The following is a 17,207-nucleotide window of genomic DNA, read 5'->3' as shown; positions in this document are numbered from 1 at the left end:
GAATTTTGTTTTCTGAATTTTTCGATTTTTAGATATTTTAATTTTTCTAGTTTCCAGTTTACGAGTTTTCATTTGTCGATTGGTAGATTTTTCATTTCTTCAATTTTTCGATTTTAAATTTTTTCGTGACTGATGAAACTTTTGAATTTTTCAATTATTAAATTCTTCGAAATTCGAATTTTTAGATTTTTCAGTTTTTCGATTTTTATTTATTCGATTCTCTAATTTTTCAATTTGCTATTTCTCAATTTTTAGATATTTTCAGTTTTCGTTTTTTCAGTTTTTCTGATTCTCGGGTTTTAATTGTACAATTTTTCATTTTTTCGTTTCTTCAATTTCTAAATTTTTACCTTGGAATTTTTTAATTTTCAACTTTTAATTTTTCTATTATTAAATTTTTCGGTCTTAAAATTTTTTAGTTTCTCAATTTCCAATTTTTCAGTTTTTAGCTTTTTTTCGATTTTTAATTGTTTGCTTTTTCATATTTCGTTTCTTCAATTTTCGAGTTTTCAATTTAAAATTTTTAGTCTTTGAATTTTCAACTTTTGAATTTTTCAATTTTTAGATATTTTAATTTTTTTTAATTGTCATTTTAATTTCTGGTTTGCGAGTTTTGATTTGCCGATTGTTAAATTTTTCATTTATTCAATTTTTCGATTTTACTATTTCTAGGTACTTTAATTTTTCGAGTTTTCATTTCAATTTTAAATTTTTTCGTTGATTGATTCAACTTTTGAATTTCTCAACAAATGAATTTTTCGAAATTCGATTTTTAATGTTTCGATTCTCTAATTTTTCGTTTCCTCAACTTTTCGATTTGCTATTTTTTGGATATTTTAAGTTTTCGTTCTTTCAGTTGTTCTGATTCTCGATTTTAGTTATTCAATAAAATAAAAAATAAAATAAATAAAATAAATTTTGATTTTTTCAGTTACTCTATTTTAAAATGTTTAGTTTAATTTTTGGATTTTTCAACTTTTCAATTAATTTTTTTATAATTTTTTGCTTCTTGAATTTTCGATTTTCCTATTTTTGGTTTCTTCTCTTTCTGATTTTTTCAATTTTTAATTTTTCGAGTTTTCAATTCTTCAATTTTTCAATTATTCGATGTTTTGGTTTTCGATTTTTTTAATTTTTCAATTTTTCGACTTATTTTTCGATTTTAAAATTTTTCGTTCCCTCAATTCTTGAATTTTCAACCTTGGAATTTTGTGGATTTTCAACTTTTGAATTTTTCAATTATTCAATTTTTATTTTTTCAATGAGTTTTAACTTCTCAATTAATTTTTTGTTTTCTCAAATTTGTGACTTTTCGGTTTTACAATTTGTCATTATTTTCACCTTTGCAACTTTTGAATTTTTAAATTTTTCAATTCCTCGATTTTTCAAATTTACGTTTTTTCAATTGTTCGGTTTGCATTTTTTCGATTTTCAATTTTTAGAAATTTTAAAATATCGAATTTTTAATTTAAAATTTTTTTCCTTGATCGATTTCAACTCTAGAATTTTTCGATTTATCAATTTCTTGATTTTTAATGTTTTCATTTTAAAATTTTTCGTGTTTAAATTTTTGATTTTTCAACTCTTTAATTTCTCAATTTTACAATTTTTTGTTTCTTGAATTTTCGATTTTACTATTTTTGGTTTTTTCCCTTATTGATTTTTTTCAATTTTTCAATATTTGGATATTTTAATTTTTTGAAATTTCAATTCTTGAATTTTTCGATTATACAATGTTTTGATTTTCGATTTTTTTTATTTTTCAGTTTCTCGACTTATTTTTCATTTTAAAATTTTTCGTTCCTTCAATGTCTGAATTTTCGACCTTGGAATTTTGTGGATTTTGAACTTTTGAGTTTTTCAATTATTCAATTTTGGTTTTCTCAATCAGTTACCCAATTTTAAAATTTTTTGTTTCTTTAATTTTTCGATTTTACAATTTCTCATTCTTTTCACTTTTGCAACTTTCGAATATTAAAATTTTTTGATTTTTTAATTCCTCGATTTTTCAGATTTACGTTTTTCCAATTGTTCGATTTGCATTTTTTCGATTTTTCAATTTTTAAAAATTTTAAAATATCGAGTTTTTAATTTAAAATTTTTTTCGTTGATCGATTTCTACTTTGGAATGTTTCAATTTTTCGATTTTTCAATTCTTCAATTTTCCAATTTTTTGCTTTTACAATTTTTCTTTTTCTGAATTTTCGATTTTACAAATTTTGGTTTTCTCAATTTTTCAATGCTTTGATATTTCAATTTTTCGATTTTTCTATTTTAAAATTTTTCATTTCTTCAATTTTTTGATTCTTTGATTTCTCGATTTTACAATTTTTCCTTTCTTCAATTTTTGATTTTATTAATTTTTGTTTCTCTCACTTTTTCAACTTTTGAATTTCTTCAGTTTCTCGATTTTTCAAATTTTCGCTTTTCAACTGTTCGATTGGTAGTTTTTCGATTTTTCAATTTTTAGAAATATTAATCATTCATTTCAATTTAAAATTTTTTCGTTGATCGATTTCAATTTTTCGTTTTTAAATTTTCTATTTTTCAACTGTTCAATTTTTCAATTTTTTGCTTTTTCAATTTCTCAATTCTAGAATTTTTGTTTTTTGAATTTTCCATTTTACTATTTTTCGTTTTTTCACCTTTCGTTTTTTTCTTTTTTCAATATACCGTTTCTTCAACTCTTCGATTTGCGCATTTTTTCAATTTCTCAATTATTCAATATTTTGATCTTCGAATTTTTCAATTTTTAAAATGTTCCGATTATTCAAATTCTCGATTTTACTATTTTTCCTTTTTTCGACTTTTGAATTTCTTTTTGAATTTCAATTTCTTCAGTTTCTCACTTTTTCAATTTTTCGTTCTTCAACTATTCGAGTGGGATTTTTCAATTTTTATGCAAGTTTTTAAATTTTCGAGTTTTCAATTAGAATTTTTTTTGTCCTTCGGTTTCAACTTTCGAATTTTTCAATGATTGGATTTTTTTTTGGATTTTCGAATTTTCGAGTTTGGGATTTTTCAAATTTAAATGTTTGAATTCTAGAATTTTTCATCTTCAATTATTCTATCTTTCAATTTTTCGATTCCAAAAATTTTTCTATTTTTCAATTTTTTGATATGCAACTTTTTTGAGTTTTCAATTTCTGAATTTTCTCAAGTTTTGGTTTCTTCGGGATCTCGATTTTACTATTTTTAGTTTTTTTTTAATTACCAGTTTCTCATTTATGTTTCAACTTTTGAATTTTCGATTTTTCGTTTTGCATTTTTTGATTTTCAATTCTTGGTGCATGCGATTTTGCAATTTCTCAACTTTCAATTTTCCATTTTACATGCCATTGTATTTTTTGTTGAAATATTGAAAAATTAAGAATAAAGAATAGGGAAAATTAAAAACAAAACACGAAAATGAAAATATGTCTCTAAAAACCGAACAATTCAAAAATTGAAAAATTTTAGTCATAACTCAGAAGAATATATACAACAATTTTTTTCGACGCGTTTCAGCAGCTACGCTGTCGCGCGTAAACCACCTCTCCCAACTGATTTTGCACGCCCTACCTTCACCCCTACCTCAACTGCGGCGCCTTGCTGAAGCTCTTCGCGCAAATATGGCAGCTCTTGTTCCCCTCCGGCCGCACCAGCAAATCGTTCACCTCCTGGTTCACCCTCCCGAAGGCGTTCGCCTCCCTGCCGCCGTCCCCCGCCGCCTCGTTCTTCGTCGCGATCTTCAGGTACTCCGACGCCACGCTCTTCGCCAGCGTGTTCTTTTCGAGCTTGACCTGCTTGGTCGCGATGTCCGCCAGCGTCTCCATCGCGCTGTTGTCGTACTCCACCGCCTTGTACTTGGGCGAGTCCCCGTTCGCCTGCCCCTCCTGGATCACGTAGTTTATGCTCACGTCACTCGCCATCGGCAGCACCACGTACCCGTTGCTGCGCGCCGGCGCCTTCTCCTCGGCCGCCTTCGCGAACGCCTCGTCGGCCGCCGCGTCGCCGTTGAACCGCGCCTCGGCCTTCTCCGCCGGCATCGACAGGTCGATCACCTCGTCCGTCTTCGGCTGCTTCGGCCGCTCGAACTCCTCGTAGCTGAGCTTGCGCTTGCGCAGGTCGGTCGCGAGTCCGTCGAGCACCGGCGCGTCGTTGACCTTGAGCAGCGGCGTCTGCGCACTGTTCACTTTCGCGTTCGGCACTTCGCTCGCGCTCACTCGGGTCCGGTCCTTCGCGGGCTTCGGGGACTCGCGCAGCTTGGGGGAGGCGGCGCGGGCGTACTTCTGGATCACGTGGAACTGCTTGATGCTCTTTTCTTTGTCGGGCTCGGGGGAGGGCGGCAGGACCGACGTGTAGGGGTAGGTGAGGGGTCGGTTGATGGTGGTTTTGCCGAGGAAGTGGGCGAGTTGGGTGTCCTCGTCGCCGCTGCTGGAGGCGGTGAGGCTGAGCTTGGGCGCGCTGAAGTTCATGGGCGGCTTGTCGTCGAGGATCTTGTTCTTGACGTAGTTGGATTTGGAGACGTGGACGATTTCTTCGGTGTTGAGGACGTTGTGGGGGTGCGGGCCGTCCACGCCGGTGGGGCTGCTGGAGTCGCCGATGTGGAGGGCCTGGGAGGTCTTCTGGGCGAGCGAGAGGAGGCCGTAGGCGGCCTCGTGCTCCTCGCGACGGGTTGACTCATCTACAAAAAAAATTAATCAGTGGGGTGTTTTTTATTTTATTTTTTTCGATAATCAAACATCAGGAGGTGCTGAAATTCTTTCAAGTTGCTCAAAAATAAAACACTAAATTTTTTTAACAATAAAATGCTTGAAACCCTTGAAATTTTTTGAAAAATTTTCAAAAGGCAAATACCAGGGATACCTGAGATTCTTACAAATTCTTCCAAGAGACCCCCGAGATTCTTTCAACTTTTTCAATTTTCTTCAAAAAATATAGACAAGCGGCCTTTGAGATTCTTTCAAAAAGACACCAGTTTTTCAATTTTTTCTAAAAAATCAAACATCAGGAGGCCCCGAGATTTTTAAAAATTTTAGCACTAAAAAAAAACAAACGGCGTCCAAGGGTTGTTCCAAAATTTTTTCTAAAGCTCCCAAGATTTTTTTAAAATTCTTTTAAATAATAAATCAATTCGAAACTGAAAATTCTTAAAAAAAAAACAAGAATCAAACACTAGTACTTGCTAAGAAAGACTGATTTTGGCAAATGATATAACCTTTGGGAAAATAGGGGGCGGGTGGGCGGGCCTAGTATTTGTTAAGGTAAGACTGATTTTGCCCCTACTGATCTTGAAAACCAGCTTTTTTTGTATTCTATTTCTGTTAATTTCAAGATTTTAAATCCCATTTCTGAGATCTACATAACGTTATATATTGTCAGACTAATACTCTTAGATAGAAATGGGATCATCTAGAATTAAATTCATTGTCTTGTTTCTGTATTCTCAGTTCTTGTTCTAAAATTCAAAATCTGATAGAACCTAGAATTTTCTTAGATTTCTTACCACCTTACCTCTACTTTCTATAACAGTACGTGCATAAGTCAAAATTCTTCCACTTCTTCCGCAAATTTCACCAACATTCTATATTTTTATAGATTCTCAGAAACTAGCTCTTTTCTTATTCTATTTCTTTTGATACCATGACTTTTGAATTCCGTTTCTATTTGTCAAGCCAATACTCTCAGAAATGGAATCGCCTAGAACTAGTTTCATCTCGCCCCGACTTTTGTTTTCTCAGAGGGTACGGCATTTGCCAAAATCAGTCTTATCTGAGCAAGTAGTAGCCCCGCCCACCCGCCCATATTTTCTCAGAGGATATGTGATTTGCCAAAATCAGTCTTATCTGAGCAAGTGGTAGCCCCGCTCACCCGCCCATATTTTCTCAGCGGATATGTGATTTGCCAAAATCAGCCTTATTTGACCAAGTGGTAGCCCCGCCCACCCGCCCATATTTTGTCAGAAGATATGTGATTTGCCAAAATCAGTCTTATCTGAGCAAGTACTAGCAAGTACTACCCTCTGAGAAAATAAAGGGGGGGTGGGCTGGACTAGAACTTGCTAACATAAGTCTTATTTTGGCAAATCATATATTCTTTGAAAAAATAGGGGGCGGGTGGGCGGGGCTAGTACTTGCTAAGATAAGGCTGATTTTGGCAAATGATATAACCTTTGGGAAAATAGGGGGCGGGTGGGCGGGCCTAGTATTTGTTAAGGTAAGACTGATTTTGCCCCTACTGATCTTGAAAACCAGCTTTTTTCGTATTCTATTTCTGTTAATTTCAAGATTTTAAATCCCGTTTCTGAGATCTACATAACGTTATATATTGTCAGACTAATACTCTTAGATAGAAATGGAATCATCTAGAATTAACTTCATTGTCTTGTTTTTATCTTCTCAGTTCTTGTTCTAAACATCAAAGTCTGATAGAACCTAGAATTTTCTTAGATTTCTTACCACCTTACCTCCGCTTTCAATAACAGTATGTGCATAAGTCAAAATTCTTCCACATCTTCCGCAAATTTCTCCAACATTCTATATTTTTATAGATTCTCAGAAACTAGCTCTTTTCTTATTCTATTTCTTTTGATACCATGACTTTTGAATTCCGTTTCTATTTGTCAAGCCAATATTTACAGAAATGGAATCATCTAGAACTAGTTTCATCTTGGCCTTTCCTTTGATTCCTCAGAGGGTATGGCATTTGCCAAAATTAGTCTTATATATCTTAGCGAACTAGCCCCGCCCACCCGCCCGCTAGTTTCCCAGAGGATATATGATTTGCCAAAATCAGTTTTATCTTATAAGTTCTTTCAAGGGACATCCGAGATTCTTTAAATTTTTTTTCAAAAAATATAGACCAGCCCCTCTTCAGATTCTTTCACATGGGAGATTCATGAGTCTTAATTTTTTTTTTATCAAACATCAGGAGGTTCTATTCTGTCAAATTCCTCAAAAAATAAAACACCAAGAGGCCTTCTCCGTTTAATAGGGCTACTAAGGGCTTCTTAAAAAAAAGTCCAAACTTCCTTTAAAATTCAATTAATAATAAAATGCTTGGAACCCCTGAAATTTCGTCAAAAATTTTCAAGTCAAACACCAGGGATTCCCGAGATTCTTACAAATTCTTCCAAGAGATCCCCGAGATTCTTTAAATTTTTTTCATAAAATATTGAAAAGCGGCTCTTGAGATTCTTTCAGAAACAACACAATGGAGACCCCAGAGTCTTCCAAAATTTTTCACAAAAATCAAACATCAGGACGCCCCGAGAGTTTTTTCAATTTTTTTTCTAAAACGAAACTACAACGGCTCCCAAGATTCCTTAACATTCTTTTAATAATAAACCACTTAGAACCCCGGAAATTTCTTTAAAAAAAATCAAAAACCAAACACTGGAGATTCCTGAAGATTCTTATAAATTCTTCCAAAAAACCCGGAGATTCTTCAAATTTTTTTCAAAAAATATAGAAAAGCGTCTCTTGAGAATCTTTCAAAAGCAACACACTGAAAACCCCAGAATCTTCAAAGTTTTTCTCAAAAATCAAACATCAGGAGGCCCCCAGATTTTTTCAAATTCTAGCACTAAAAAAAAAAAACAAACGTCGTCCAAAGATTGTTTCAACCTTTTTTCTAAAACAAAACTCCAATGGCTGTCAAGATCCTTTAAAATTCTTTTAATGATAAAATGCTTGGAACCCCTGAAATTTCTTCAAAAATTTTCAAAAGTCAAACACCGGCGATCCTTGAGATTCTTAAAAATTCTTCCAAGGACACAAAGATTCTTTAAATTTTTTTCAAAAAATATAGAAAAGCGGCTCTTGACATTCTTTCAAAAACAACACACTGGAGACCCCAGAGTCTTCAAAATTTTTCTCAAAAATCAAACATCAGGAGGCCCTGAGATTTTTTCAAATTCTAGTACTAAAAAAAACCAACGGGGTCCAAAGATTGTTTCAAGCTTATTTCTAAAACAAAACTACAACGGTTCCCAAGATTCCTTAACATTCTTTTAATAATAAACCACTTGGAACCCAAGAAATTTCTAGAAAAAATCAAAAGTCAAACACCGGGGATTTCCGACATTCTTACAAATTCTTTTAAGAGACCCTCGAGATTCTTTCAATTTTTTTCAAGATCCTTCAAAATTCTATTGGTAATGAAACACTTGAAACCCCTGAAATTTCTTCAAAAATTTTCAAAAGTCAAACACCAGGGATCCCTGAAATTCCTACAAATTCTTCCAAGAGACCCCCGAGATTCTTATTATTTTTTTTTTTTTTCAGAAAATATGGACAGGCGACTCTTGAGATTCTTTCAAAAACAACCCACTGGGGACTCCAGAGTCTTCAAAATTTTTCTCAAAAATCAAACATCAGAAGGCCCTGAGATTTTTTCAAATTCTAGCACTATAAAAAAAACCAACGGGGTCCAAAGATTGTTTCAAACTTATTTCTAAAACAAAACTACAACGGCTCCCAAGATTCCTTAACATTCTTTTAGTAATAAACCACTTGGAAGCCAAGAAATTTCTAGAAAAAATCAATAGTCAAACACCGGGGATTCCCCACATTCTTACAAATTATTCTAAGAGACCCCCGAGATTCTTTCAATTTTTTTCAAGATCCTTTAAAATTCTTTTGATAATGAAACACTTGAAATCCCTGAAATTTCTTCAAAAATTTTCAAAAGTCAAACACCAGGGATCCCTGAAACTATTACAAATTCTTCCAAGAGACTCCCGAGATTCTTATTATTATTTTTTTTTTTTTTTTTTAGAAAATATAGACAAGCGACTCTTGAGATTCTTTCAAAAGTAACACACTCGAGACCCCAGAATCTTCAAAATTTTTCTCAAAAATCAAACATCAGGAGGCCCTGAGATTTTTTCAAATTCTAGCACTAACAAAAACCAACGGGGTCCAAAAATTGTTTCAAACTTATTTCTAAAACAAAACTACTACGGCTCCCAAGATTCCTTAACATTCTTTTAGTAATAAACCACTTGGAACCCAAGAAATTTCTAGAAAAAAATCAAAAGTCAAACACCGAGGATTCCCGACATTCTTACAAATTATTCTAAGAGACCCCCGAGATTCTTTCAAAACCCCTGAAATTTCTTCAAAAATTTTCAAAAGTCAAACACCAGGGATCCCTGAAATTTTTACAAATTCTTCCAAGAGACCCCCGAGATTCTTATTATTTTTTTTTTTTCAGAAAATATAGACAGGCGACTCTTGAGACTCTTTCAAAAAGAACCCACTGGGGACCCCAGAGTCTTCAAAATTTTTCTCAAAAATCAAAAAAAAACAAACGCCGTCCAAAAATTGTTTCAAACTTTTTTCTAAAACAAAACTCCAACGGCTCTTAACATCCTTTAAAATTCTTTTAATAATAAAATGCTTGAGATTTCTTATATAATTTTCAAAAATCAAACACCTGGGGATCTGAGATTCTTACAAATTTTTCCAAAAAACCCCGGAGTCTTCAAATTTTTTTCAAAAAATACAGACCAGCGGCTCTTGAGAATCTTTTAAAAACAACACACTGGAGACCCCAGAATCCTCAAAATTCTTCTCAAAAATCAAACATCAGGCGGTCCCGAGATTTTTCCAAATTCTACCATTAAAAAAAACAAATGCCGTCCAAAAATTGTTTCAAACTTTTTTCTAAAACAAAACTCCAACGGCTCTCCAGATCCTTCAAAATTCTTTTAATAATAAAATGCTTGAGATTTCTTATACAATTTTCAAAAATCAAACACCTGGGGATCTCTAAGATTCTTACAAATTTTTCCAAAAAACCCCGGAGTCTTCAGATTTTTCTCAAAAAATATAGACCAGCGGCTCTTGAGAATCTTTTAAAAACAACACACTGGAGACACCAGAATCTTCAAAATTTTTCTCAAAAATCAAACATCAGGAGGCCCCGAGATTTTTCCAAATTCTACCATTAAAAAAAAAACAAACGCCGTCCAAAGATTATTTAAAACTTTTTTCTAAAACAAAACTCCAACGGCTCTCAAGATTCTTTAAAATTCTTTTAATAATAAAATGCTTGAGATTTCTTAAAAAACTTTCAAAAATCAAACACCTGGGATTCCTGAGATTCTTACAAATTCTTCCGAAAAACCCCGGAGATTCTTCAAGTTTTTTTCAAAAAATATAAACCAGCGGCTCTCGAGAATCTTTCAAAAGCAACAGACTGGAGAACCCAGTCTTCAAAATGTTTCTCAAAAATTAAACTTCAGGCGGCCCCGAGATTTTTCCAAATTCTACCATTAAAAAAAAAAACGCCGTCCAAAGATTATTTCAAACTTTTTTCTAAAACAAAACTCCAACGGCTCTCAAGATCCTTTAAAATTCTTTTAATAATAAAATGCTTGAGATTTCTTATACAATTTTCAAAAATCAAACACCTGGGGATCTCTGAGATTCTTACAAATTTTTCCAAACAACCCCGGAGTCTTCAAATTTTTCTCAAAAAATACAGACCAGCGGCTCTTGAGAATCTTTTAAAAACAACACACTGAAGACCCCGGAATCCTCAAAATTTTTCTCAAAAATCAAACATCAGGAGGCTCCGAGATTCTTTCAAATTTTGCCACTAAAAAAGAACTAAATACCGTTCAAAGGTCGTTTCAAACTTTTTTCTAAAACAAAACTCCAACGGCTTCCAAGATCCTTTAAAATTCTCATAATAATAAAAAGCTTGAGATTTCTTTAAAAAAGAATTTTTCGTTTCTTCAATGTTCGAGTTTTCAATTTAAAATTTTTAGTGTTTGAATTTTTCAATTTTTAGATATTTTAATTTTTTTTTATTGTCATTTTAATTTCTGCTTTGCGAGTTTTGATTTGCCGATTGTTAAAATTTTCATTTCTTCAATTTTTCGATTTTACTATTTCTAGGTACTTTAATTTTTCGAGTTTTCATTTCAATTTTAAATTTTTTCGTTGATTGTTTCAACTTTTGAATTTTTCAATAAATGAATTTTTCGAAATTCGATTTTAAATGTTTCGATTCTCTAATGTTTCGTTTCCTCAACTTTTCGATTTGCTATTTTTTGGATATTTTAAGTTTTCGTTCTTTTAGTTGTTGGGATTCTCGATTTTTAATTATTCAATTTTTCATTTTTTCGTTTATTGAATTTCTGAATTTCCCACCTTGGAATCTTTATATTTTCAACTTTTGAATTTTTCAATCATTGAATTTTTGTTTTTTTAATTTTTCTATTTTTCAGTTACTCTATTTTAACATTTTTCGTTTAATTTTTGGATTTTTCAACTTTTCAATTAATTTTTTTACAATTTTTTGCTTCTTGAATTTTCATTTTGCAATTTTTGGTTTTTTCTCTTTTTGATTTTTTTCAATTTTTAATTTTTCGAGTTTTCAATTCTTTAATTTTTCAATTATTCGATGTTTTGGTTTTCGATTTTTTTTAATTTTTCAGTTTCTCGACTTATTTTTTGATTTTAAAATTTTTCGTTCCTTCAATTCTTGAATTTTCGACCTTAGAATTTTGTGGATTTTCAACTTTTGAATTTTTCAATTATCCAATTTTTGTTTTCTCAATCAGTTCCCCAATTTTAAAATTTTTCGTTTCTTTAATTTTTCGATTTTTCAACTTTTCAATTATTTTTTTGTTTTCTCAAAGTTGCGACTTTTCAATTTTTCGATTTTACAATTTGTCATTCTTTTCACTTTTGCAACTTTTGAATATTAAAATTTTTTGATTTTTCAATTCCTCGATTTTTCAGATTTAGGTTTTTCCAATTGTTCGATTTGCATTTTTTCAATTTTTCAAAATTTTAAAATCTCGAGTTTTTAATTTAAATTTTTTTTCGTTGATCGATTTCAACTTTGAAATGTTTCAATTTTTCGATTTTCCAATTATTCAATTTTCCAATTTTTTGCTTTTACAATTTTTCTTTTTTCGAATTTTTGATTTTACAAATTTTGGTTTTTTCACTTTTTGATATTTTTTTCAATGTTTTTGTTTCTTCAACCATTCGATTTGCATTTTTTCAATTTTTCAATGATTTGATATTTCAATTTTTCGATTTTTCTATTTTAAAATTTTTCATTTCTTCAATTTTTTGATTCTTTGATTTCTCGATTTTACAATTTTTCCTTTCTTCAATTTTTGATTTTATTATTTTTTGTTTCTCTCACTTTTTCAACTTTTGAATTTCTTCAGTTTCTCGATTTTTCAAATTTTCGCTTTTCAACTGTTCGATTGGTATTTTTTCGATTTGTCAATTTTTAGAAATATTAATCATTCATTTCAATTTAAAATTTTTTCGTTGATCGATTTCAATTTTTCGTTTTTAAATTTTCTATTTTTCAATTTTTTGCTTTTTCAATTTCTCAATTCTAGAATTTTTGTTTTTTGAATTTTCCACTTTACTATTTTTCGTTTTTTCACCTTTCGTTTTTTTTTTCAATATACCGTTTCTTCAACTCTTCGATTTGCGCATTTTTTCAATTTCTCAATTATTCAATGTTTTGATCTTCGAATTTTTCAATTTTTAAAATGTTCCGATTATTCAAATTCTCGATTTTACTATTTTTCCTTTTTTCAACTTTTGAATTTCAATTTCTTTAGTTTCTCAATTTTTCAATTTTTCGTTCTTCAACTATTCGAGTGGGATTTTTCAATTTTTATGTAAGTTTTTAAATTTTCAAAAATCAAAAAAAAAACCCCGGAGCCTTCAAATTTTTCTCAAAAAATACAGACCAGCGGCTCTTGAGAATCTTTTAAAAACAACACACTGGAGACACCAGAATCTTCTAAATTTTTCTCAAAAATCAAACATCAAGCGGCCCCGAGATTTTTCCAAATTCTACCATTAAAAAAAAAAAAAACAAACGCCGTCCAAAGATTGTTTCAAACTTTTTTCTTAAACAAAACTCCAACGGCTCTCAACATCCTTTAAAATTCTTTTAATAATAAAATGCTTGAGATTTCTTATACAATTTTCAAAAATCAAACACCTGGGGATCTCTGAGATTCTTACAAATTTTTCCAAAAAACCCCGGAATCTTCAAATTTTTCTCAAAAAATATAGACCAGCGGCTCTTGAGAATCTTTTAAAAACAACACACTGGAGACACCAGAATCTTCAAAATTTTTCTCAAAAATCAAACATCAGGCGGCTCCGAGATTTTTCAAATTCTACCATTAAAAAAAAACAAACGCCGTCCAAAGATTGTTTCAAACTTTTTTTTAAAACAAAACTCCAACGGTCTCAATATCCTTTAAAATTCTTTTAATAATAAAATGCGTGAGATTTCTTATACAATTTTCAAAAATCAAACACCTGGGGATCTCTGAGATTCTTACAAATTTTTCCAAAAAATCCCGGAGTCTTCAAATTTTTCTCAAAAAATATACACCAGCGGCTTTTGAGAATCTTTTAAAAGCAACACACTGGAGACACCAGAATCTTCAAAATTTTTCTCAAAAATCAAACATCAGGAGGCCCCGAGATTTTTCCAAATTCTACCATTAAAAAAAAAAAAACAAACGCCGTCCAAAGATTGTTTCAAACTTTTTTCTAAAACAAAACTCCAACGGCTCTCAACATCCTTTAAAATTCTTTTAATAATAAAATGCTTGAGATTTCTTATACAATTTTCAAAAATCAAACACCTGGGGATCTCTGAGATTCTTACAAATTTTTCCAAAAAACCCCGGAGTGTTCAAATTTTTCTCAAAAAATACAGACCAGCGGCTCTTGAGAATCTTTTAAAAACATCACACTGGAGACACCAGAATCTTCAAAATTTTTCTCAAAAATCAAACATCAGGAGGCCCTGAGATTTTTCCAAATTCTAACATTAAAAAAAAAACAAACGCCGTCCAAAAATTGTTTCAAACTTTTTTCTAAAACAAAACTCCAACGGCTCTCCACATCCTTCAAAATTCTTTTAATAATAAAATGCTTGAGATTTCTTATACAATTTTCAAAAATCAAACACCTGGGGATCTCTGAGATTCTTACAAATTTTTCCAAAAAACCCCGGAGTCTTCAAATTTTTCTCAACAAATATAGACCAGCGGCTCTTGAGAATCTTTCAAAAACAACACACTGGAGACCCCAGAATCCTCAAAATTTTTCTCAAAAATCAAACATCAGGAGGCCCCGAGATTCTTTCAAATTTTGCCACTAAAAAAGAACTAAATGCCGTTCAAAGGTCGTTTCAAACTTTTTCCTAAAACAAAACTTCAACGGCTTCCAAGATCCTTTAAAATTCTCATAATAATAAAAAGCTTGAGATTTCTTAAAAAAAAATTTTTCGTTTCTTCAATGTTCGAGTTTTCAATTTAAAATTTTTAGTGTTTGAATTTTTCAATTTTTAGATATTTTAATTTTTTTTTATTGTCATTTTAATTTCTGCTTTGCGAGTTTTGATTTGCCGGTTGTTAAAATTTTCATTTCTTCAATTTTTCGATTTTACTATTTCTAGGTACTTTAATTTTTCGAGTTTTCATTTCAATTTTAAATTTTTTCGTTGATTGATTCAACATTTAATTTTTCAATAAATGAATTTTTCGAAATTCGATTTTAAATGTTTCGATTCTCTAATGTTTCGTTTCCTCAACTTTTCGATTTGCTATTTTTTTTGGATATTTTAAGTTTTCGTTCTTTCAGTTGTTGTGATTCTCGATTTTTAATTATTCAATTTTTTATTTTTTCGTTTATTCAATTTCTGAATTTCCTACCTTGGAATCTTTATATTTTCAACTTTTGAATTTTTCAATTATTCAATTTTTGTTTTCTCAATCAGTTCCCCAATTTTAAAATTTTTCGTTTCTTTAATTTCTCGATTTTTCAACTTTTCAATTAATTTTTTGTTTTCTCAAAGTTGCGACTTTTCAATTTTTCGATTTTACAATGTCATTCTTTTCACTTTTGCAACTTTTGAATATTAAAATTTTTTGATTTTTCAATTCCTCGATTTTTCAATTTTTCAAAATTTTAAAATCTCGAGGTTTTGATTTAAACTTTTTTTCGTTGATCGATTTCAACTTTGAAATGTTTCAATTTTTCGATTTTCCAATTTTTTGCTTTTACAATTTTTCTTTTTTTGAATTTTTGATTTTACAAATTTTGGTTTTTTCACTTTTTGATATTTTTTTCAATGTTTTCGTTTCTTCAACCATTCGATTTGCATTTTTTCAATTTTTCAATGCTTTGATATTTCAATTTTTCGATTTTTCTATTTTAAAATTTTTCCTTTCTTCAATTTTTGATTTTATTATTTTTTGTTTCTCTCACTTTTTCAACTTTTGAATTTCTTCAGTTTCTCGATTTTTCAAATTTTCGCTTTTCAACTGTTCGATTGGTATTTTTTCGATTTTTCAATTTTTAGAAATACTAATCATTCATTTCAATTTAAAATTTTTTCGTTGATCGATTTCAATTTTTCGTTTTTAAATTTTCTAATTTTCAACTGTTCAATTTTTCAATTTTTTGCTTTTTCAATTTCTCAATTTTAGAATTTTTGTTTTTTGAATTTTCCATTTTACTATTTTTCGTTTTTTCACCTTTCGTTTTTTTTTTCAATATACCGTTTCTTCAACTCTTCGATTTGCGCATTTTTTTCAATTTCTCAATTATTCAATGTTTTGATCTTCGAATTTTTCAATTTTTAAAATGTTCCGATTATTCAAATTCTCGATTTTACTATTTTCCCTTTTTTCAACTTTTGAATTTCTTTTTGAATTTCAATTTCTTTAGTTTCTCAATTTTTCAATTTTTCGTTCTTCAACTATTCGAGTGGGATTTTTCAATTTTTATGTAAGTTTTTAAATTTTCAAAAATCAAACACCTGGGGATCTCTGAGGTTGTTACAAATTTTTCCAAAAAACCCCGGATTCTTCAAATTTTTTTCAAAAAATATAGACCAGCGGTTGTTGAGAATCTTTCAAAAACAACACACTGGAGAACCCAGTTTTCAAAATTTTTCTCAAAAATCAAACATCAGGCGGCTACGAGATTTTTTCAAATTCTACCATTAAACAAGAAAACAAACGCCTCTAAAGATTGTTTCAAACTTTTTTCTAAAACAAAACTAACGGCTCCCAAGATTCTTTAAAATTCTTATAATAATAAAAAGCTTGAGATTTCTTAAACAATTTTCAAAAATCAAACATCTGGGATCCCTGAGATTCTTACAAATTCTTCCGAAAAACCCCGGAGTCTTTTTCAAAAAATATAAACCAGCGACTCTTCAAAAACAACACACTCGAGAACCCAGTCTTCAAAATTTTTTTCAAAAATCAAACATCAGGCGGCTCCGTGATTTTTCAAATTCTACGATTAAAAAAAAAAGCCGTCCAAAGATTGTTTCAAACTTTTTTCTAAAACAAAACTCCAACGACTCTCAAGATTCTTTAAAATTCTTTTAATAATAAAATGCTTGGCCCACAAATTTCTTCAACAATTTTCAAAAATCAAACACCAGGGAACCCTGAGATTCTTACAAATTCTTACAAAAAAAACAAATGCCGTTAAAAAGTCGTTTCAAACTTTTTTCTAAAACAAAACTCCAACGGCTTCCAAGATCCTTTAAAATTCTTTTAATAACAAACCACTTGGAACCCCTAAAATTTCTTAAAAAAAAAATCAAAAACCAAACACCAGGGAGCCTGAGATCCTTACAAATTCTGCCAACCGACCCCCGAAATTGCTTAAATTTTTTCTCAAAAAAGATAAACCAGCAGGTCTTGAGATTCTTTCAAAAGCAAAACATTGGAGATCTGAGTCTTCATTTTTTTTTCTTCAAAGATCAAACCTCAGTAGACCCTAAAATTCCTTCAAATTCTTCAAAAAATAAAACACTACAAGCTCCTGAGATTCTTTCTTATCCGTTTAAAAGGGTCACTAGGGGAATCCTTCATTCTAAAAAACCGCTTCCAAAGATCTTTTCAAAAACGAAACACCAGCAACCCCCAAGTTCCAAAATTGTTGTAATAATTAAAACATCGAAGACTCCTGAAATTCCTTTAAAAATTTCCAAAAATCAAACACCCGGGATGCCTGAATTTCTTACAAATTCGTCCAAGAGACCCCCGAGATTCTTCAAAATTTTAAAATTCTTTTGATAATAAAAGACCTGGAATTCCTTTCAGCCGAGGTCCTGAGATTCTTTCAAATTCTTTCAAAAACCAAACAGCAGAAACCCCGAAGACTCTAGGACATTCCTCAAAAAATAGAACA

At 30.8% G+C, this 17,207-nt stretch overlaps 1 protein-coding gene across 1 annotated transcript in view; it reads right to left on the bottom strand.

The window, feature by feature from the left end:
• LOC135126157 (uncharacterized) overlaps positions 1 to 17,207 on the bottom strand; it is an 84,499-nt gene that overhangs the window by 3,790 nt on the left and 63,502 nt on the right. Inside the window, exon 7 of the mRNA XM_064051995.1 lies at positions 3,574 to 4,666. Within this exon, the coding sequence (XP_063908065.1) occupies positions 3,574 to 4,666 (1,093 nt within the window). The remainder of the gene's footprint in view (positions 1 to 3,573; positions 4,667 to 17,207) is intronic.

The sequence above is a fragment of the Zophobas morio genome, unplaced genomic scaffold, assembly GCF_036711695.1.
Source record: "Zophobas morio isolate AGI-343-1 ecotype UQ-CSIRO unplaced genomic scaffold, CSIRO_AGI_Zmor_V1 ptg000010l, whole genome shotgun sequence".
NCBI lineage: Eukaryota > Metazoa > Arthropoda > Insecta > Coleoptera > Tenebrionidae > Zophobas > Zophobas morio.
The sequence above is the reverse complement of the archived record's forward strand: the minus strand, read 5'-3'. Positions and strand labels throughout refer to the sequence as shown.